This window comes from Megalobrama amblycephala, linkage group LG7, assembly GCF_018812025.1.
Source record: "Megalobrama amblycephala isolate DHTTF-2021 linkage group LG7, ASM1881202v1, whole genome shotgun sequence".
Lineage (NCBI taxonomy): Eukaryota > Metazoa > Chordata > Actinopteri > Cypriniformes > Xenocyprididae > Megalobrama > Megalobrama amblycephala.
The window spans coordinates 4,330,959-4,353,447 of record NC_063050.1 but is presented as its reverse complement, the minus strand read 5'-3'; the positions used below and the strand labels follow the sequence as shown (position 1 = coordinate 4,353,447).

The following is a 22,489-nucleotide window of genomic DNA, read 5'->3' as shown; positions in this document are numbered from 1 at the left end:
GTCAGGAGGAGAGGTAAGAAAGGGAAAAAAGAAAGGTGAGAACACACTTCAGTCCTCTGTCTCAGAGTGAACCTGACACCCGTTTATGTATATGAACAAAAAGTAGTTTTATTTACAAGAAAAATTATAACATAAGGTAAATGAGAGCAAAGGCTCAGGGGAGAGCAGGGCCTAAAATAACAAACAAAACAAGTCACTAAATAATTTAGGGAGGAGCTCTAACTAATCTAAAAGAGAAGAAAAATAAATAATAATGAAATTCCCTCAACTCCCTTGATGTACAAAACAGGGACAAAAATCAGTATTAAGCAATGCTATTTAGTATTTAAAATCACAAAATTTAGAAGGGCCACTATATCTAATTTCAAACAGGAACAAGATCACTTAACAGTTCTTGCTGACTCCTTGCTGAATTAGCCACTGCTAATACACAATTATTGTCTTTATACCAGAAGCACAAAGTTCAGTCTGGAGCAGGGGAGAAGTGTGTCTCAAGCTGTTTCATTTCGAAGGCTGTGTCCGCTTATTTCAGTAAAGTCACCATTATACATTTTATTGTTATTCCTGATGAACCATAAATTGTTGTAATTTCTTTTTGACTTTGGAATGTATTTTTCTGTTTACTTAAATAAAGCAGCTTTAATAACGTATGCGCCAGACAAATGTGACCCCAGAGGACGCAGTCTTTGAAATGAGACTTCAGCTCAGTCAGCAAACTCTGAACTGCCACAATATACTCTTGGGCTGTGTCGTCCCCCATAACCTCAGTGCACTATTTGAGGGCACAGCCATTTGTGGTGGTGTCCAAAACCATAGTGGACATTACCGAGTGCACTCATTCAATCCCACAAGGAACTGCAACAACGAGTGTACAACCGATGTACAGTAAAAGACTAGGGAGTACCCATAATGCACTGTGAGAGTCGCACCGAATGAATTCCCGCGTCTGACCAGAGGATGGCGCCCGCAGCTGAATCATCCATCCCTCCACTTCCCAATGTGGCTTCAGTGTAATATCATACAGGTATATATTCATTTTTACTTAATTATTAAATTGTTTAATTAAGGTTTATATATGCTAGTTTTCATGACAGTGCTCAAGAGAAATCTTTTCATTACTACTGGAGCTGCCAGTTTGCTAAGTTTCAAATGATTATTAAACAGCAAGCACAAACTATGCAAACTGACCAATCAGCATAAAGGATATTATGTTTTCAGACAGTGACTGTGACTCTTTGTCACAGTCAAATGTAAAATAGACAAATGTGAAAAGGGACAATATCACCCAAACAATGTGTTTTAGGACTTCTGATTTTTTTTTTTCTGAAAAGGTGAAAAAAGAACAAAGAAGTGGCAACATTTTGAAAGCATCATTTTGCCTGAATCATGTAATGCATCCATAATCGTTTCTGTTTATACATGCTCTTACCCTTGATTTAAAGTCTTGCCCATGTGATCACAAACACAAACTCACAAGCCCACAGACTCTGGACTTCTGTTTGCAGATGATGAAACTCTTTAAACACCAGATCAGACACACATCTTATTAACCTGTATTTCAATACTTTTTACTGTTATGATAAATTATGGTTGCTATTCACCAAACCATTAATAAACTCATAAACATGCACACAGTTGGATTCATTGTTAAGTTATATTGAGGTTTAAGTGAGTAATCAGACTGTATTAACAATGTTCAAAGTGTGCAGGCTGTTGATGTTTCAGTGTTTGTAAAACATCTTTTTAGTTTTTAACTGAGATTTTGTTTTTGGTGGGGTGAATATAGGCATGATATGGGCCCTACATGGTTTTGTCCATACTGAGGATAATTGAACCCATGGACAAATCCATGGGGCCCATACATACCTCAAACCCATATCACGCCTACAACATCAACATATCATCAACATATGGTGAACATTAGTTTTTGCTTTTATTCATATCTTTATGGTCTGATGTCCAAATAAAGTATCTGTCTCAGTATTTTCTCTTGTAGATTGTTGCTGAGTTCATAACTGTGTAATATAAAGAAGGCTGTTGGTTCTGAAGGAACATGAGTCTGACATAGTCTACGATCTTTAGTAGAATTAATAACTCATGGTTCAAATGAATTTTTCCTGTAAAGGTGTCCAATTTTGCTGTTACACTGTGAGGTATCAAATCTTTCAGCAAACATTATTGGACTACATGCCAGAATTTATTTTTGCAACTTAAATCAGAAACATATTTTCTAAAGCATTTCAGAGACCCATGAGCAAAGATGGCAGTATTTTTTGGCAAGCATGTCATGTTCAAGCCAAACAACTACCACTGAGATGAATGGCAGTAGTAATTGTAACAAAAGGCAATAGTGAACTCCAGGTGTTATAGACATCATTGATCAGTGTATGACTGCTCAAGGCTTACAAAGTATTCAATGAAAAGCATTATCCATAACATAATACATATTAAATGAAATAATGTAAAAGTTTAAACAGTTTCTCAAGTCTAACTTTAGATTTTGATCATAAATAGATCAATCTCTTACTTGCACAAAACTATGTGTATCTGACTGTCTCTGTCCAGTAGGAGGTGCTACATAATCATCAGAGGTTGAGAAGGTGCTGGATATTCACAATCCAGCATGAAAAGTCAAGTCTGATATGGTTCAAACTAATGCTTTTGTGTGCTAAATCACTGTTGTGACATCTACTGTATGTCCCATGTTAACATTCATATTGTCTTACTTTGTTTACTCATATATTGTGTACACAGATGGTCCTATTCTCTGTAAAGATTGGAACAAAAATAAGTGATCAAATAAATTGAACTGAATGTCACTTACAGTTTATTAATTAATGAGCAAACTGAAAATAAAAACAGTTTGAACTGGGTTTTGACTGCACTGTGTTGATGGATACAGGACACAAAACACTAGAGATTTACAATAAAACATTGCAGTAACGGTACATTTGGAGAAACCAGTTAATTCACTTTTGTCTCGCACACAATTCTGAGAAAACAGGAGGATCTCAGCAATGTCTCTGCATTGCTCAAACCACAGTTCTTATGACATGATTTGAGGGCCACCTCAGTCACTGTGCTTACCACATTTTTTGTAAAATTTCACATGTAAAAAAAAAAAAGAAATCAAAATTTTGCATTTACTAATTCTGTAGTTACATTATTCCATAATATTAACCTTAATTTGAATTATATACAATAAATGTTGGTAAAGAAATGTTCCTTTTGTGTGTATTTCTAACTTTTAAATTCTTCTCAGCTCTTTTCCTTCTGTCTTAAGAGAAGAAAGGAGAGAGACACTGAAATTCAGTGATCTACCCACCTAATCAGGTGAAATGAGTAAGGATTTTTATTTAATTGTTGATTCTAATCAATTTATTTAATTATTTTTATTTAATCAACAAAAGTATAATTAAATACATAAAAAAAAACATAAAATAGATGAAAATTAATAAATACATATGTAACTACACAAGACCTCCATGATGATTTGCCATAGTAGTGCATGATTCTTGCAATAAGTGAAATTCAGGGTGGAGGGAGTGGAAATATTTAGTGACTCGTTACTATGTAATAAAACTGGCAATTTATGTTAGCATATTCATATCCTCCCAGGCCATTTTGCATTTTGCATCCAAAAGTTATTAGTCATAAATAAAGTACAATGACATTTCAGCACCTAATGAACAGACAGGATTAGATAGATTTTTGCTGTTCTGTACACGTTGAATAAAAATGGCATTGTTTTTTTAATTAGATGTTTTTATCATAGTAAAATTACTTTCTAAGAACTGCCCCCATTACAGTCTGAATGTGCATATATACTGTTATCATCTTTGTGCAACTTCCATGAGAAGGGAAATATTCAGTGTTACAACATCTGTACTCGCACTACTTTGGCATTTAAGCCTGTGTTTGTTGTTGAATCTGACACAGAGACAGTTCAGACTCAAAAACCTTAAATCCAGCATAGAGGGGTTCAGTGAATGTGGTGTTGAATGTGTGTAAGTGTGTGAGTGTGTGTGTGTCAGAGACGCTGTAGAAGGACAGAGTCCCGGCCGACACGTCCACATACACTCCTACTCTATTAGATTTTGGTACATTGGTTGTTATGTTATTGCTCTCATTATTGTGCCAGACAACAAATCCATTACCAGTGCTGAAAAGACACCATGATTTGTCATTGTATCCAAACTTACAGACAGTCTCTTTCCTGCTGATTCCTTTATAGGCCACTGCTATACGAGCCCAACCAGTCCGTTCAGCCTCCCAGTAACAGCGTCCAGTCAGACTCTCTCGACTCAGAACCTGAGGAACATCAGCAAATCTGTCAGGATGATCAGGATGCAGCTGATGATCTTTCTCATATGTGATCTTTCTGTTCCCCTCAGACAGAATGAGTTGATTGTGTGCTGTGTTTGGATCCAGTGTGAGATCACAGGCATCTGAACACAAGATGACAGATAAAAACAGTTTATTAATCTCATTTGTTTTCATTAAATGTGCAAGAGTGTGTCAGATGAAGAACCTACATTTTTGAAGCCCTGGTTTGATCCTGAAGGGCCCTCCATTATCCAAACTAGAAAGACACACAAACATACAGACAAAAAGAATCATTAGTAGTTGGAATAGTTATTCTCGTATAGTCCATTAATATAAAGAGTCAAAAGTCATATTTATTTGTGTAGCAATTTAGCACAAATCATTCCAAAGCAACTTCACAGAGCCGGATATCTCAATATCTCAATGTTATTAGGCCCTAGTGAACAGATTTATATATAAAAAAAATGCTGTCATGTTTTTGAACCTCTGGTGAACATCTAAAGGAGCTAAATGCAATTTGATATATGCATATAATCATAAAACACATTGTTTAATATTCAGTTGTACATTTTTTATTTGAATGGGTCTGGAGCTGAATGCAGGAAGGTAGATTTCCAGAAACAGGATTGGGCCCCCCACATGAAACCTACAAATAGCACCATATAAGTGTCTCTACCACCTTCAAATTCTTAGTAACCAAATCTATATCTTATAACTCAGTGGTTACCAACCCTAGTCCTGGAATACACCCAACACTACACGTTTTGGATGTCTCTTTTATCTGACACACCCATCCGAGGCCATGGAGTTCCTTTCTAAAGAGCAGATGATCAGTTGTGTTAACCCTCTGTAGTCTGAGGCTGATTTGGGGCCTTGGAGAAGTTTTGACATGCCCTGACATTTGTGCTTTTTTCAGTTGTTAATAAATATATTGGTAACACTTTAGAATACTGTATCGTACTTACTGCATAACTAATAAGGAATTACTGCAGAATTAATCGGTAGTTCTTCATTAACACTCAAGTAACTACTATTAACTACTAAGGAATATGTGTTAACTAATCAGTATGTCATAGCATTTTTTAATTGTGTTAAGTAACTATTAGTTAATCAGTAACTAATCAATTCAGTCATGCCTCCTGAAGAACTACGATTAAGTAACTACTAATTCAGCTTCAGGAGGAATAACTATTAAGTAACTATTAATTGAACTGTGAAACTCAGTATCAGGTTATGGCCCTTTCTTCTTTACTACTAATGTTAGTTGATTTACTTAGATTTATGCCTACTGTACTGATATATATATATATATATATGCTCTGCAAATATTGTTAAACATTCGTTCATTTGCGCCACTGTATGTTTCTGTCGGTGGGTGCTATAATGTTGCACGTCTTGCATCACATGCAGGTCAAAGTTTGAGCGCACACATGTAATATCTGTGAGTTTTGTAATATCTCCCGTTTTGCAAGAGAAAAGGGACTGGGATTCCAACTGTCAGTGGAGAGGTACATCGCTCTCGCATTATAACAATGCGCTGGCAACACTTAAACTAAACACTGTAGATACCACATTAATGAACTGTAGAATTAGAAGAAAGTTGTTTATTCATTTATGTTTTTTAAACGAATGGTGAATTCTTCGTGTTTTTCCTCGTGCTCGACCATTTCCGTGGATGGCGCTTGAGAGTGTTAATTTTTTTATTCAAGTGTTGTCTGCAACCAGAAAATCAGGATGGATCCGTGACCTGCCAATACCTCAGGTATGTTTATGGCCTTATATATATTTTGTGTCTGTTTTTACTCAAGATATTTCACATTACTATTATAAAGTGATGCCAAATGAGTTCTGTATTTAAGGCAATGATCATTACCATATCATGCTCAAAGAATTACTTCAAACCCACTGATAATTAATAAAGAATTACCACATCATTCTCAAGGAATTACTAAGAACCTGGAACAGTATTCTAAAGTGAAAACAATGGGAACCCATTGATAATTAATGAAGAATTACCACATCATTCTCAAGGAACTACTAAGAACCTGGAACAGTATTCTAAAGTGAAAACAATGGGAACCCATTGATAATTAATGAAGAATTACCACAACATTCTCAAGGAATTACTAAGAACCTGGAACAGTATTCTAAAGTGAAAACAATGGGAACCCATTGATAATTAATGAAGAATTACCACATCATTCTCAAGGAACTACTAAGAACCTGGAACAGTATTCTAAAGTGAAAACAATGGGAACCCATTGATAATTAATGAAGAATTACCACAACATTCTCAAGGAATTACTAAGAACCTGGAACAGTATTCTAAAGTGAAAACAATGGGAACCCATTGATAATTAATGAAGAATTACCACATCATTCTCAAGGAATTACTAAGAACCTGGAACAGTATTCTAAAGTGAAAACAATGGGAACCCATTGATAATTAATGAAGAATTACCACATCATTCTCAAGGAATTACTAAGAACCTGGAACAGTATTCTAAAGTGAAAACAATGGGAACCCATTGATAATTAATAAATAATTACCACAACATTCTCAAGGAATTACTAAGAACCTGGAACAGTATTCTAAAGTGAAAACAATGGGAACCCATTGATAATTAATGAAGAATTACCACATCATTCTCAAGGAATTACTAAGAACCTGGAACAGTATTCTAAAGTGAAAACAATGTGAACCCATTGATAATTAATGAAGAATTACCACATCATTCTCAAGGAACTACTAAGAACCTGGAACAGTATTCTAAAGTGAAAACAATGGGAACCCATTGATAATTAATGAAGAATTACCACATCATTCTCAAGGAATTACTAAGAACCTGGAACAGTATTCTAAAGTGAAAATATCCTTGTGCATAAGTAATAAAGCCTAAAGTAGTACTAACATAAAAAATGTAATTTTACTTTAAAAGATGACACATTTTAAGAACATTTACATTTATTGCAGTGTTAATAACATTTTCAAAAAAAAAAATTTATATTTCCATACAACAAAACAATGAAAAAAGTGAACACTAAAACAAGAAAACAATACCAAAATTTTACATCAGATTACTAGGAACTTACCAAATATAACAACAGAAGACAGCAAATATGTGTATGCCTAAACTTCAGCTTTCAGCCAATGGTTTTCTAATACATCTAATTCATGTTATTTTTTTCTGGCAAAGGTCAATAAGCATGCCATTCTTCTTTTTTTCCTCGATGATGCTTCGAAGTGGCTCCCTTGTGCACATTTCTTTGCACTGTTTGGCAAACTCTGACAGTTTCTGGAACTTTTCACGCAATGTCTTGTAGGCTTCAGCATCACAATATGCTGCCGTATCCACAACCGTTTTTCGATCCACCACGACACATTGATGTCCTAAGACACGAAACGATCGGTTTTTGTGAGAAACCGAACGGTATTTATATCATTTTTTAACTCTAATACTCTAATTCATCCTTCCATGACGGAAGTGATCTCTAGCACACGTTGAAGTCTACGCGCGCGACATCACTTCCGTCCAGAATGCAATTTGACCTTATTAACATGGAGGATGAAGGCAGTTGGACATAGTGGTGTATTAGAGTTAAAAAATGATATAAATACCGTTCGGTTTCTCACAAAAACCGATCGTTTCGTGTCTTAGGACATCAATGTGTCGTGGTGGATCGAAAAACGGTTGTGGATACGGCAGCATATTGTGATGCTGAAGCCTACAAGACATTGCGTGAAAAGTTCCAGAAACTGTCAGAGTTTGCCAAACAGTGCAAAGAAATGTGCACAAGGGAGCCACTTCGAAGCATCATCGAGGAAAAAAAGAAGAATGGCATGCTTATTGACCTTTGCCAGAAAAAAATAACATGAATTAGATGTATTAGAAAACCATTGGCTGAAAGCTGAAGTTTAGGCATACACATATTTGCTGTCTTCTGTTGTTATATTTGGTAAGTTCCTAGTAATCTGATGTAAAATTTTGGTATTGTTTTCTTGTTTTAGTGTTCACTTTTTTCATTGTTTTGTTGTATGGAAATATAAATTTTTTTTTTGGAAAATGTTATTAACACTGCAATAAATGTAAATGTTCTTAAAATGTGTCATCTTTTAAAGTAAAATTACATTTTTTATGTTAGTACTACTTTATGCATTATTACTTATGCACAAGGATATTTTCACTTTAGAATACTGTTCCAGGTTCTTAGTAATTCCTTGAGAATGTCGTGGTAATTATTTATTAATTATCAATGGGTTCCCATTGTTTTCACTTTAGAATACTGTTCCAGGTTCTTAGTAATTCCTTGAGAATGATGTGGTAATTCTTCATTAATTATCACTGGGTTCCCATTGTTTTCACTTTAGAATACTGTTCCAGGTTCTTAGTAATTCCTTGAGAATGATGTGGTAATTCTTCATTAATTATCAATGGGTTCACATTGTTTTCACTTTAGAATACTGTTCCAGATTCTTAGTAATTCCTTGAGAATGATGTGGTAATTCTTCATTAATTATCAATGGGTTCCCATTGTTTTCACTTTAGAATACTGTTCCAGGTTCTTAGTAATTCCTTGAGAATGATGTGGTAATTCTTCATGAATTATCAATGGGTTCCCATTGTTTTCACTTTAGAATACTGTTCCAGGTTCTTAGTAGTTCCTTGAGAATGATGTGGTAATTCTTCATTAATTATCAATGGGTTCCCATTGTTTTCACTTTAGAATACTGTTCCAGGTTCTTAGTAGTTCCTTGAGAATGATGTGGTAATTCTTCATTAATTATCAATGGGTTCCCATTGTTTTCACTTTAGAATACTGTTCCAGGTTCTTATAGTTCCTTGAGAATGATGTGGTAATTCTTCATTAATTATCAATGGGTTCCCATTGTTTTCACTTTAGAATACTGTTCCAGGTTCTTAGTAGTTCCTTGAGAATGATGTGGTAATTCTTCATTAATTATCAATGGGTTCCCATTGTTTTCACTTTAGAATACTGTTCCAGGTTCTTAGTAATTCCTTGAGAATGATGTGGTAATTCTTTATTAATTATCAGTGGGTTTGAAGTAATTCTTTGAGCATGATGTGGTAATGATCATTGCCTTAAATACAGAACTCATTTGGCATCACTTTATAATAGTAATGTGAAATATCTTGAGTAAAAACAGACACAAAATATATATAAGGCCATAAACATACCTGAGGTATTGGCAGGTCACGGATCCATCCTGATTTTCTGGTTGCAGACAACACTTGAATAAAAAAATTAACACTCTCAAGCGCCATCCACGGAAATGGTCGAGCACGAGGAAAAACACGAAGAATTCACCATTCGTTTAAAAAACATAAATGAATAAACAACTTTCTTCTAATTCTACAGTTCATTAATGTGGTATCTACAGTGTTTAGTTTAAGTGTCGCCAGCGCATTGTTAGGCTATAATGCGAGAGCGATGTACCTCTCCGCTGACAGTTGGAATCCCAGTCCCTTTTCTCTTGCAAAACGGGAGATATTACAAAACTCACAGATATTACATGTGTGCGCTCAAACTTTGACCTGCATGTGATGCAAGACGTGCAACATTATAGCACCCACCGACAGAAACATACAGTGGCGCAAATGAACGAATGTTTAACAATATTTGCAGAGCATATATATATATATATATATCAGTACAGTAGGCATAAATCTAAGTAAATCAACTAACATTAGTAGTAAAGAAGAAAGGGCCATAACCTGATACTGAGTTTCACAGTTCAATTAATAGTTACTTAATAGTTATTCCTCCTGAAGCTGAATTAGTAGTTACTTAATCGTAGTTCTTCAGGAGGCATGGCTGAATTGATTAGTTACTGATTAACTAATAGTTACTTAACACAATTAAAAAATGCTATGACATACTGATTAGTTAACACATATTCCTTAGTAGTTAATTGTGACGAGCAGGGCGGGCGAGAGCCGTGAGGGAACGGCGCGAGGCCGGTGACGCGAGTGATAATGAGCGTCACCTGCGAGGCGTGCCGGCCTCGAGTCTCTCACGGAGGAGCTCCGGAGGCATAAAAGGAGGAGCGACATCAGTGAAGAACGAGAGAGGACCAGGCCTGGACTTTATGTTATGTTTTATTATGTTTGTGTGGCCGGCAGACGTCCGCGAGGGTCTGCCGGCATTACTTTCGTTTTGTTCTTTGTTTATTTTGAATTAAAGTTTTCTTTGATTGTTCGCCGGTTCCCGCCTCCTTCTTCCCACAACTACTAACCGTGTTACATTGGTGCCGAAACCCGGGAGGAAGGAGGGACATGCTGTCGAAGAGCCCTCGCTGCTGAGGGGGATCACGGTGCTGCGGAGTTCGGGCAGCGCGGGAGTGAAGACCGCGAGAGGCTGCCCGAGGCGGTGGTGCTGGAGCCTAGTGAAAGGTGGGACGGAGACCCGGATGCCGTGCTCCTGGGACGAGGTGGGGTGGCTGCCGTCCAGGAGGGAGCGGAGGAGTCGCCGCCGTTCGCCGTGGGCCGGAGCCTGCTGCCGTCCGCCATTAAGGGGAGGAGCAGGGGACGGGGGACTCGCTGCCGGCTGCCCTCAGCCGGAGGAGCCATCGCCGGCCGCCAGGAGGCGGTCGAGGATCGGGCCGTCCACCAAGCGTCCAGTGCCATCGCATGTGGCACCGCGAGGAAAAGCCTCTCGGCAGGCTGAGGACCGAGCGGCAGTGTGTCTGGGAACCGGACCAAGATTTTTTTTTTTTCTTTTTCCTCTCTCCCCTCTCTCGTCCTGTCGCTCCCCTTGCTTCCGTCTCCTTTCTCTCGTCTCGTCTGTCCTTACCCCCAGGTGCTGCGGCCGCCGAGACAGGCCCCGGGGGGGAGTAAGCGCAGTCGCGGGAGTACCCCCCGGCCTGCGAGGGGCGTTGGGGGTATGTGACGAGCAGGGCGGGCGAGAGCCGTGAGGGAACGGCGCGAGTGCCGGCCTCGAGTCTCTCACGGAGGAGCTCCGGAGGCATAAAAGGAGGAGCGACATCAGTGAAGAACGAGAGAGGACCAGGCCTGGACTTTATGTTATGTTTTATTATGTTTGTGTGGCCGGCAGACGTCCGCGAGGGTCTGCCGGCATTACTTTCGTTTTGTTCTTTGTTTATTTTGAATTAAAGTTTTCTTTGATTGTTCGCCGGTTCCCGCCTCCTTCTTCCCACAACTACTAACCGTGTTACATTAATAGTAGTTACTTGAGTGTTAATGAAGAACTACCGATTAATTCTGCAGTAATTCCTTATTAGTTATGCAGTAAGTACGATACAGTATTCTAAAGTGTTACCAATATATTAATGGAAAAGGTGCATGACACTGTATTCAGCACAAACTAGGCTACCATAATATTTTAGCAACATGTATGTGTAATGGTGTGTAACCACAGGAGGAAGAAGGCAGTAGAAGCAGGTTTCCAAAAGAAATCTAAGGTTTAATAATAGCTCAAAAAGTCAGGTAAACATATCCAAAATACAAAAGTGACAGGACAAAGAGTGAACAAACCAAGGAGTACTTACACAATAACTAATGAGGTAACTAATGAGCTAATAAAGACACAGCTGAACTGAAGACACTAATCAAATGAGTAACCAAGGCAGCAAACTAAAGGCGAGAAACTGAACAATGGAGAACATGTGACAAACAGAACATGGTGCAAAAACAGAGAGACATGTGACAGTATGTACATGTTTTTTACATAACATGTACATGTTTATTCCTTCATATTTTTGAAGGAATAATGTTTATGTGTGGTTATTGAAAAAACAAAAAAACTTAAGTCACTGAAATAAAACCAAAAAAAAACAAATATTAAATATGTGTTCACAAGACTGCTGGGGCCTTGAGGACCAGGGTTGGTAAACACTCTTCTATTTTTTTCAGCAAACACTTTCTGCCAATATTGCACTTTTACTGTAAAATTATATAAAATGCCAATAAGAAATATGTTACAAATATATTTTGTGTGTTAAAATAAGATTTAATTATTACATGAGGAGATAAGAAGTACCAGAAGAAGAAATTGTGGTTTTATTTTAAAGCAAAGTTTAGGGTTCTTAACTTGTACCCTACATACTTGAGTATCTGCAGGGAGCAGTTTGGATCCTTCCGTCTGTCATTGAGCAGCTTGACTCCTGAATCTGGGTGATTGTAGCTCAGATCCAGCTCTCTCAGGTGTGAGGGGTTTGAACTCAGAGCTGAAGACACATAACCACAGCCATTCTCTGTCACCATACAGCCTGACAACCTACAGACACACAGTTTCATCATCTACAGACACATCAACAGACTGATCATTTACAGTCCCATAGCAGTAAATAGGGGTTGCTTTAAAGCTAGAATGGAAATGTACCCTTCAAATAATCATCAACATATGAATGACTCAGTGTGAAAGTCAAACCTCAGTATTTCCAGCTGACAGTTTGGACTCTTCAGTCCATCAGAAATAATCTTCACTCCTGAATCTTGCAGGTCATTGTTACTCAGATCCAGCTCTCTCAGGACACAGTTTGAGGATCGAAGAGTTGATGATATAATTTCACAATCTTGAGCAGTGAGATTACAGCCAGCAAAACTGAAAGAGATTTGAGATTTATATTTTTATATAATTCTACAATTAGGATTTCAATAATGTCAGCTTCATTCTTGCGAGCAAAAAAATATTTCTCTGCACCAATTTATAAATACAAAAATATATACTTGGGTGCGTCGATTCAGTCAATGAGCAAGATGAGTAGAAAAAGGAAATCCGCACACCAAACAAATGTAGAGTTCAAGGTCCTTTGAGCAAAAATGTTTTTACTGAAGATTTAAATGGAACAAAATATCAAAAGTGCTAAATTCTTGTAAAAAAGACATTATAAAATAAGCAAAATGTTAGATTAAAAAGTTATCACAACAATTGTAATTTTTTCAGAAACTCTTCATTGTAAAATGTATTAAACACTCACAGGGCTTTTGTGCAGTTGCTGGCAGCTGGTATCAGTCTTCTTCTCCCCTCATCTGATGTGTTGTATTTCTTGAGGTCCAGCTCATCCAACACCTCCTCTGACATCTGAAGCATGTAGGCGATTGTTGAGCATTGAGCAGGAGAGAGTTTCTTGTCTGAGTGTTTGTGTGATTTCACAAACTCCTGAATCTCTCTGAACAGAGTCTGATCTTTCACTTCCAGCAGACAGAGGAACAGATTGATGGATCTTTCAGTGGAGAGTCCATGTCCATCTTTGATCTTCTCTTTAATGTACTGTGTGGTTCTGCTAATGCACTCTGAGCAGTTCACTGTGTGTGTGAGCAGATCCTGTAAGGGTCTCTGATTGGACTCCAGTGAGACGCCCAGCAGGAACCGTAGGAACAGATCCATGTTTCCATTCTTACTTTCAATGGCTGTATCTACTGCTCCTTTAAGTAAATGTTGTAGTGAAGCAAAATTCTTCAGTCCCTCCATAGTTGTACTTACATGAAAGTAAAACACATAGAGAGCAGCAAGAAACTCTTGGACGCTGAGATGAATGAAGCTGTAGACTTTCCTCTGATGAATCACAGATTCCTCCTTAAAGATCTCAGTGCAAATCCCAGAATACACTGAGGCATCAGTGACGTCTATGCCGCTCTCTCTCAGGTCCTCCTCACAGAACATCACATTGCCCTTCATCAGCTGTTTGAAAGCCACTTCAGCAAGTTTCACAATCACTTCTCTGTTGGACTTCAGGAGTTTTTCTGGATCTCTCTCTTCATACTTCTGATTCCTCATGCTGATCTGAATCAGCAGGAAGTGGATGTACATTTCAGTCAGAGTTTGAGGGATTTCTGCACTCAGATCTTCTTTCAGGAGCTTCTGAATCACAGTGGATGAGATCCAGCAGAAGACGGGTATGTGGCACATGATGTGGAGGCTTCTTGCTCTTCTGATGTGTGAGATGATTCTGCTGGCTTGATGCTCATCACTGATTCTCTTCCTGAAATATTCCTCCTTCTGAGGCTCATTGAATCCCTGAATTTCTGTCAGACGGTTGATGTATTTGGAGGGAATCTGATTGGCTGCTGCTGGTCTGGAGGTGATCCAGATGAGAGCAGAGGGAAGCAGCTCTCCTTTCATGAGGTTTGACATCAACACACCCACTGATGAAGTCTCAGTCACATCAGAAACTATTTGAGTGTCTGAAAACATTAGTGTCATTCTGCTTTCATCCAGACCATCCAAGATCAACACAAATTTACACTCCTCATAAATCTTTAAATCTAGATCTTGAAGTTCAGGATGAAAGTCCAGGAGAAGTCTGTGAAGACTGTACTGATGATCTCGGATCAAGTTCAGCTCTCGAAATGGAAGCACAAACATGAAATCTACATCATGATTGGCTTTTCCCTCGGCCCAGTCCAGAATGAACTTCTGCACAGAGATGGTTTTTCCGATTCCAGCGATGCCTTTAGTAAGAACAGTCTTGATCTGGTCTTTCTCCTCACATCCTGGTCCAGGTGAGGCTTTAAAGATGTCATTGCAGTAGATTGTAGTGTCTTTTGTGTGTTGTGTTCTGGTTGTCTTCTCCATCTGTAAAACCTCATGTTCTTCATTCACTCCTTCACTCTCTCCCTCTATGATGTAGAGCTTTGTGTAGATCCTGTTCAGGAGGGTTTGATTCCCTTGGATTTTGTTTCCCTCAAATAATGTTTCATACTTGTTCTTCATGGTGATTTTGTGCTGGTCTTTGACTCTCTGCAGATAAACAGTCTCCAGGGTGTGGGTCTGCAGGACTGCATCAGTGCTGATGTCATTCTGATAGTGGGATGTAGAGGACGCAGATCTGATAAGCTCATGTGTCTGTCCCTTGCTGAATAAAGAGCATCAAAAAATGACAGTGATTACACTGACAACTGGAGATCTTCAGAAATATATGAGCTATCACATTTAGGGTTATTTCATTAAACTTCTTAAAGGATTAGTTCACTTTCAAATGAAAATTACCCCAAGCTTTACTCACCCTCAAGCCATCCTAGGTGTATATAACTTTCTTCTTTCTGATGAACGCAATCTGAGAAATATGAATAAATATCCTGAGGCATCCAAGCTTTATAATGGCAGTATGAGCAAGTATGTGTATGAGCTGAAGTGTCTTCATCCACATGCATCCATCATAAACATGTTCCACATGACTCCGGAGGGTTAATAAAGGCCTTCTGAAGCAAAGCGATGCATTTGTGTAAAAAATATCCATATTAAACAAGTTATGAAGTAATATATCTAGCTTCCGCCAGACCGCCTTCCGTATTCAAATTACGGAAAAAACAGAACTGGCATCGCATCAATTCCGTAAGTTATAGGGAAGGCGTAGAACATACAGCATAAGCTTTTTGAAGAACACGAAAGGTGGTTACTCATTTGGTAATCCATACTGCCATGCTACTCGGACGCAACAGGATATTTATTAATATTTCTATGAATGTGTTTGTCAGAAAGAAGAAAGTCATACACACCTAGGATGGCTTGAGTTTGAGCAAAGCTTGGGGTAATTTTCATTTAAAAGTGAACTAACCCTTTAAATAATTATTTATCTGACACCACACTACAGTAAATTAAAAAGTAAAAGTTTATACTAACAAAAGGCTAGAGGTCTCAGCATCACTTAATGCAGGGGGATCAAGGATCAAGGATCTGTTCATAGACACTCCACTGGGTTCTGGAGACTCTGATCTCTGTCTCTTCCTCTTGCTGATACTAAAAAGGACAAGCAAAAAAAGCATTTACACATACTGTATAGCTTGAATGTCTGTAGATTTACATTTATTCATTTACAAATAAGGAATACAACAAAGCCATTCAATGCCATGGAAAGTATTGTAATACAAAGTTCCAAGATTGTTCAGGAGTATAGACTGGGTAGACGATAATGCAAAAATATTATATCATGATTTTTTCAGACAGTATTGTGATCCATGATCATCACAACTATTTTTCATGTTGATTTTTAAAATTATTTTGCATGTCACTGAACAGTAAAAACTACTACTACTAACCTAAGTAATTTAATTAAAAACCTGTCAATCTTATAGAAGTAAACAGTCAACAGTAAACATGATGACAGCTAGGCGGCTGTCACTTTAAGACCTGCATGGATCTAATATATTGACACATCTGATTTTCTCACAACTGTTTACTTTCACTTTATACATAAGAAAAAGAAAAAGAAAAAGTGAGGAACAGTGAAAGTGAAGCTTTGGGAAAGCAATTTTGTGTTTCTGTGAAAAGGATTCTGGACTGCACTGTGTATTTACATTTATTAATTTGGCAGACACTCATTTCCAAAGTGACGTGACTTACAGTACACTGCATTCAAGACATACACTTTATAACTCCTTGCTTTCCTTAAAATGAAACCTTTGCATTGCTAGAGCCGTGTTAGAGTCATCTTGTATAGAAACATTTGCCAAGATTACAAATGTCTAATGTCATACCTGGGGTTAGAGGTCACTGCATTCATAGCCAGGGGAACGTGTTCTATGGATTTATAACTTGAAGATTCACAGTCTGATCCAGGAGATGAAGAACCTGTTTCAGACCTAGTGTCTTCATTCTCTCTTTCCCCATGGAAACTCATTTTGGAGGCGGTGCCCTCCTGATCTTTTGTCTCAAAAAGTGTGTGTCTGTAGACCTTTTATGTGGAAACACAATGATAGAAAGGTAGTTTAAAAGAAAAAGACAGATAGACAGACTATTATCAGTAACTTTTGATATTTTTTGTGCCGTGAATGTGGAGTTCTTTGATATTGTGTACTGTCCAATGAAAAATGTTTTGAGCTCAAACTTGCTCTTGCTCAATCCACTATAGCTAACTAAAATAGTCCCAAACTACTGGTCTGAGCTCAGTCTCCTACCCAAATCTAAACTTTTATTAGCAAGATGGGGAAAGCCAACTCACCTTTTGCATTAATCCACAGAGAAAATGTATCTACATTTAATAATTACAACTGTAAAAATGGCAGTTATTTTTTGAGAGGACACGTCATGACATTTGACAAGCATCTCATATTCTGCTGTTTGTGCAAGAGAATCATCAATCATTGGTTCATTGATATTGTTTTCAATGTGATTATTAGCATAATTGTTCAGGACACTCCTCTGCATTAGACAGTCCTGATGTGAAATTACAATTTACTGCCAAATATCAACAAAATTTGACATCACAGGATCCTGAAATATCAGGACATATTATATAAAATGACTATCAGTCTAAAGTATTTAATAATATTACATAACATCTGAGTAAATATCAGAAGTGATTTATTTAAATTATTTTAATCACTGACATACCTGCCATTGTAATAAGATATTTTGCACATTAAATTGTGTAAATAATTTATCTACATGGTTATATTAATAATAAATTCTGAACTTACCACAAAATGCCGCCACTCAAATATCCAGTGACAGGCTTAAACCTTGAAATGGAGTCTTTTCTTTTACTTTCCTTTTAAAGTAATCTGGTCAAGGTGAGTTTTGCTGACCTTTATATCCACTGTTATGACAACAAACATACTCTCTCTAGTGGTGCAGGGCTTCATCACATTGTCAGGTGAGTGGGAATGTAATGAGGCTGATCTTAAAAAAGTCCAGTCACACTGTAACACTACTCATAACCCTATCCCTAATCATAACTAGGTTAAGCTCTACACACCCATTACATAAAGAGAGGGAACTAGGCATCATTTGGCTCTGCAGTGAGCGCCACTTGCTTTAAGCTGCTACAGTAACTGAACACAAATAGTATGAATAAGAAACGAAATGTAAGGAACTGATGAATTGTCTCAAACTCTTTCATCTGCGTCTCATTGTTATTAACTGAATATTATTGTATAATATTTTGTAAGGTTTGTTTTGGGAACTGTTGGACTTGCAGTTTTACAGGTTTGAGTCACGAGGTCACATTTCCAGATCCTGTTTCAGCACATTAGCTGAAGCCTTTGGCTCCTCCTGCAGAAAACATGACACAACCACACACTTCTGAACAATCTGTGACATGAGAATGAGAACGCACATGAAAAAATGAACAAACTACAACCACACTGATGAGTGATGCCATGCTGTATATGCACACAAACACAGATGTGCACAGACATTTTGGATTTACAAGAGAACATTATTAAAAGTAGCATTAAAATCCAGTCTCACACAACAGCCCTAATGAAGTGTCATGTGATAGACAAAGATTCATTTCACAGTTTATTGAAATAAAACATGATTTACAACTAACAGTGACTTGTTGCACTTAAATGCAGTATAAATAAAAGGAAAAATACTAAAATATAAAAGTAAATAAGGTGGTAATATGCATGAACTGAATGTTTAACGTTGTGTGTGTCTGTCACAGACAGAATGAAATGCCTCGTCTGGGTCAGGTGACACTCGCTGAACTAATCAAAGACCTTAATCTGCATCTCTCAGCCCTGAATATTAACTATAAAGAATATAAACTATAAAGATGTGACAGGCAGTGAATGTAATTCACCATGTGCAAAGATTTATTGAAGAAAAAAACAGTGTTACACTGTGCAATTTTACAGCCGTTTTCAACTGATCTGATCTGATCTGATCTTGACAAAACACAGGGAAAAAGTAAATATTAAAAATATTAAAAAAATATAAACAGTAACAAAGTGTCAGGAAAGCAACAAAACAAAATCAAAAAAGTAAAATAAAAGTAGATCAGCGCTATTATAGTTTTAGATACCAGAATTTAATAACACTGCTAATAATATCCTGTTAAATGTACGGTAAGGGGGAAAAAATTAAAAAAACAAATTCAGTCAGAAATACAGAAATGGTTACCTGCATATTCACACACTAGTTATTCTTTTCTACAGTCCACAATTCAGTTCCATATGGATTTATTTTACACAATGTAAAAATTTAATACAATGCACTCTTTGTGATGTTACTTCTCACCTGTGAAATTTCCTTTGTGTTGTCATCATGTTTCCTCTCCTGCCATGACAACCCTTGACTCCCTGTTTGAAAAAATAAATAAATAAATAAATAAAAATTACCAACTGAGTGATCACCGCAAGGTGAAAATAAAGAGCTGTATTTAGTCAAGGCAGTTTGTTTTTATTACAAAACTCAAAAGAAAGAAAAAAATAGGAATATATCTCAGGAATATATCTTTCATACAAAGACAAAGAATGAATCAAAACCAAGGCTATAAATACACAGAAGGATGATTAACAACTCAGAACAGGTGTGTAACTAAATCAGTAACAACACACAACTATTAATAATGTTTCACAACATCGTAATAACAGTACATTTACACAACAATGATGTACTAAAAATGGAAAAATGTTTACTTTTCGCATACAGATGACAATGTTGTCAAAACAACCCCTGTTCACACAGATCCACAAAATGACTAAAAACGCTGTAATCTGCTGCCAGGCCAGTAGTTGGCGATGTCACTTTGTAAAGAAACACTGAGCACCTATAGACTGAACACGTAATAAGCATGCACATGACATCACCGTTTTCACAAACTGGCGCTTTTGTAGTTTACACAGAGATGATAGTGGTATCGCTTTTAAAAAATTGCACTTTCAAAAGTTAGCATTTTCAGGACCCCTAAATGCCGTTTCGTGTAGATGATAAAAAGTTTCCCATTTTTAGTTGAAAACAGTGTTGTGTGAACAGCCCCTCACTGACAATGTCACAAAGTTACCTTCTTGCAATGAATCCAGGAATTTCTCTTTTGTTTCACTGGTTGTTGTAATGTAACTAGTTACATTGTCACAATGAAAGTTTGAATATCATATTATGTTAGAGTTAAGGAACAGTCATGTATTTTGGTTACTATTTCTGCAATAAAACCACATTATGGTGTATGGTGTGCAATTCTGAATTCAGCCATTTTAAAGGGCCTTTCACATCAAGGACGATATTATAACTACAAATATTTAATTATTGATAAAAAAAGACACATCTGAGAGAACAGTGAAATCCACACCACAACTGTAACTATATAAGAAGTGACGTATCAACGTGCCTTTTTGCCACATTCAAGATGAGGTCAGATGTCCCATTTCTGTCACCTCAGTCAGTTTAATCACGTCATGTTCATGTTGACCACATGATGTCGCCATAACACAACAAGAGCATTTTGAGTTTTGTGTCAATTATGGCAAAAACAGAAAGAAAAAATACATAAAATGCTTCCTTTCGCTTTGAAAACAGCTGATGAAAGCTAAAATTAAGGTGTCATTTAATAAACTTGATGTTAAAGTTTGTTATGCTATGCTAAGCAGGACTTCCCGCCATGTTGGAAGTGATGTCAAATGAGGCTGAGGTCGAGGTTGATCGATCTGTCTGGAATGCAGCATTATTCTCACTGCCCTTTAAACTGAAATTACACTCCTTTTGGACTGGTATCTCACTTTAGATGAAGGAATACCTTGTGAAATCAGTCTAACAGACAGACCTTTATAAAAAGAAATTATAAAAACTTTATAAAATAAAGTTGAAGTTTAAGATCTGACTACCAACAGAAGGCAGGCTGTGCATCTCCACTGCAGACAGAATGAAGAAGAAACAGAACTGCACTTTAACAACATGCACCAATTAAACACAAATTAAGAAAAGTTCCAAAGTCCTTGTCAAACTCTCTCAAATCCTTACGCTTGCCCATTTTTCCTGCTTTTAACACATCAATTTTGAGGACAAAATTTTAACTTGCTGTCTAAAATATCCACCCACTAACAGGTGCTGTGATGAAGAGATCATCAGTGTTATTCACTTCAGTGTCTGTGTAAATAATATTATGCCTATGATCAGTGTGCATCTGATAATGATAACATTAAAAATGAATGTATTGATACTGATCACCGCTATCTCAATAAGTTTGAGGGGAAATTTTATAGTAACTTTTCTCTTCATGGATATTTTTTTCTGAAACAGTCTCTGACAAAGAAGTGGCAACATTTTTAAAGCATCTTTTTGCTGAATCATGTAATGTGTCTGTAATCGTTTCTGTTTATACGAGCTCTTCCCCTTGATTTAAAGTCCTGCCCATGTGATCACAAACACAAACTCACACAAGCTCACAGTCAGACTCTGGACTTCTGTTTGCAGATGACGAAACTCTTTAAACACCAGATCAGACACACAGTTCATATAACACTCATCTTATTAACCTGTATTTCAGTACATTTTACTGTCATGATAAATTAGGGTTGCTATTCACCAAACCATTAATAAACACAGGAACATGTGCACGGTAGGATTCACTGTTAGGTTATATTGAGGTTTAAGTGAGTAATCAAACTCAATGTGTAAAGTGTGATGCTCTGGCTGCTTTTTATTGGGGTTTCAATGTTTGTAGTTTTTCACTGAGATTATGTTTAAGGTGAGGCCAATATAGGCACGATTTGTAGGTTTGATCATGGGTTCCATGTTGATCCGATCTGAATTAGCCCATACTGGCGCTAACTGAACCCATGTAGGCCCCATGTATACCTCAAACCCCTATCACACCTACATTCACCTCACCATGAAATATTGTCAGGGTGGCTGTACATATTTACAAAAATGTTTCAATCAATAGATGATCTATTTTATTGTATTGTAATGAATTTATTCTAATGTTATGTGCTAAAATGTGTTTGCTTAAAATTAATATTTAAGATCTTCAAACGACAAGTATTGCTGGTTTATGTTCTCTATGGTGTTTTGAACTTTAAAGCACTTTTGCAGCAGAACAAACGCTTCCATGCAGAAACACCATCACATGTTCTCAGGTTCTTCTGTGCATATCTGCTTCTTTCTGTGTTTAGTTTCATTCAGTCTCAGCAAACAAACACATTAAATGTTTATTTAGCCAGTGAAGACACCACAGACAGCTATTGTTTTTGTATATCACGCCTACAACATCAACATATCATTAACATATGGTGAAGATTAGTTTTTGTTTTTATTCATATTTTTATGGCCTGTGGTATCTGTCTCAGTATTTTCTCTTGTAGATTGTTGCTGAGTTTATAATTGTGTAAAACAAAGAACCCAGGTGAAAAAATTAGTACATGAAAATAGAGCACCTTAAGTACATTATAGAAGTGTTTTGTTTTTTTTACCTGGGAAGGCTGTTCTGTGGAACAACATGAGTCTGATGTAGACTAAG

The 22,489-nt window shown here is 37.0% G+C and overlaps 1 protein-coding gene across 1 annotated transcript; it reads right to left on the bottom strand.

Moving 5' to 3' along the window:
• Positions 1–2,810: 2,810 nt before the first annotated feature.
• Positions 2,811–17,898, bottom strand: LOC125271185 (NLR family CARD domain-containing protein 3-like). The gene is made up of 8 exons (XM_048195193.1): positions 17,727–17,898; positions 16,785–16,981; positions 15,931–16,047; positions 13,286–15,163; positions 12,736–12,909; positions 12,412–12,582; positions 4,536–4,582; positions 2,811–4,448 (listed from the first exon to the last, which is right to left on the bottom strand). Exons 2-8 carry the CDS (start codon positions 16,925–16,927, stop codon positions 3,907–3,909), a joined length of 3,072 nt encoding a protein of 1,023 aa, XP_048051150.1. The 5' UTR covers positions 16,928–16,981; positions 17,727–17,898; the 3' UTR covers positions 2,811–3,906.
• Positions 17,899–22,489: the final 4,591 nt, after the last annotated feature.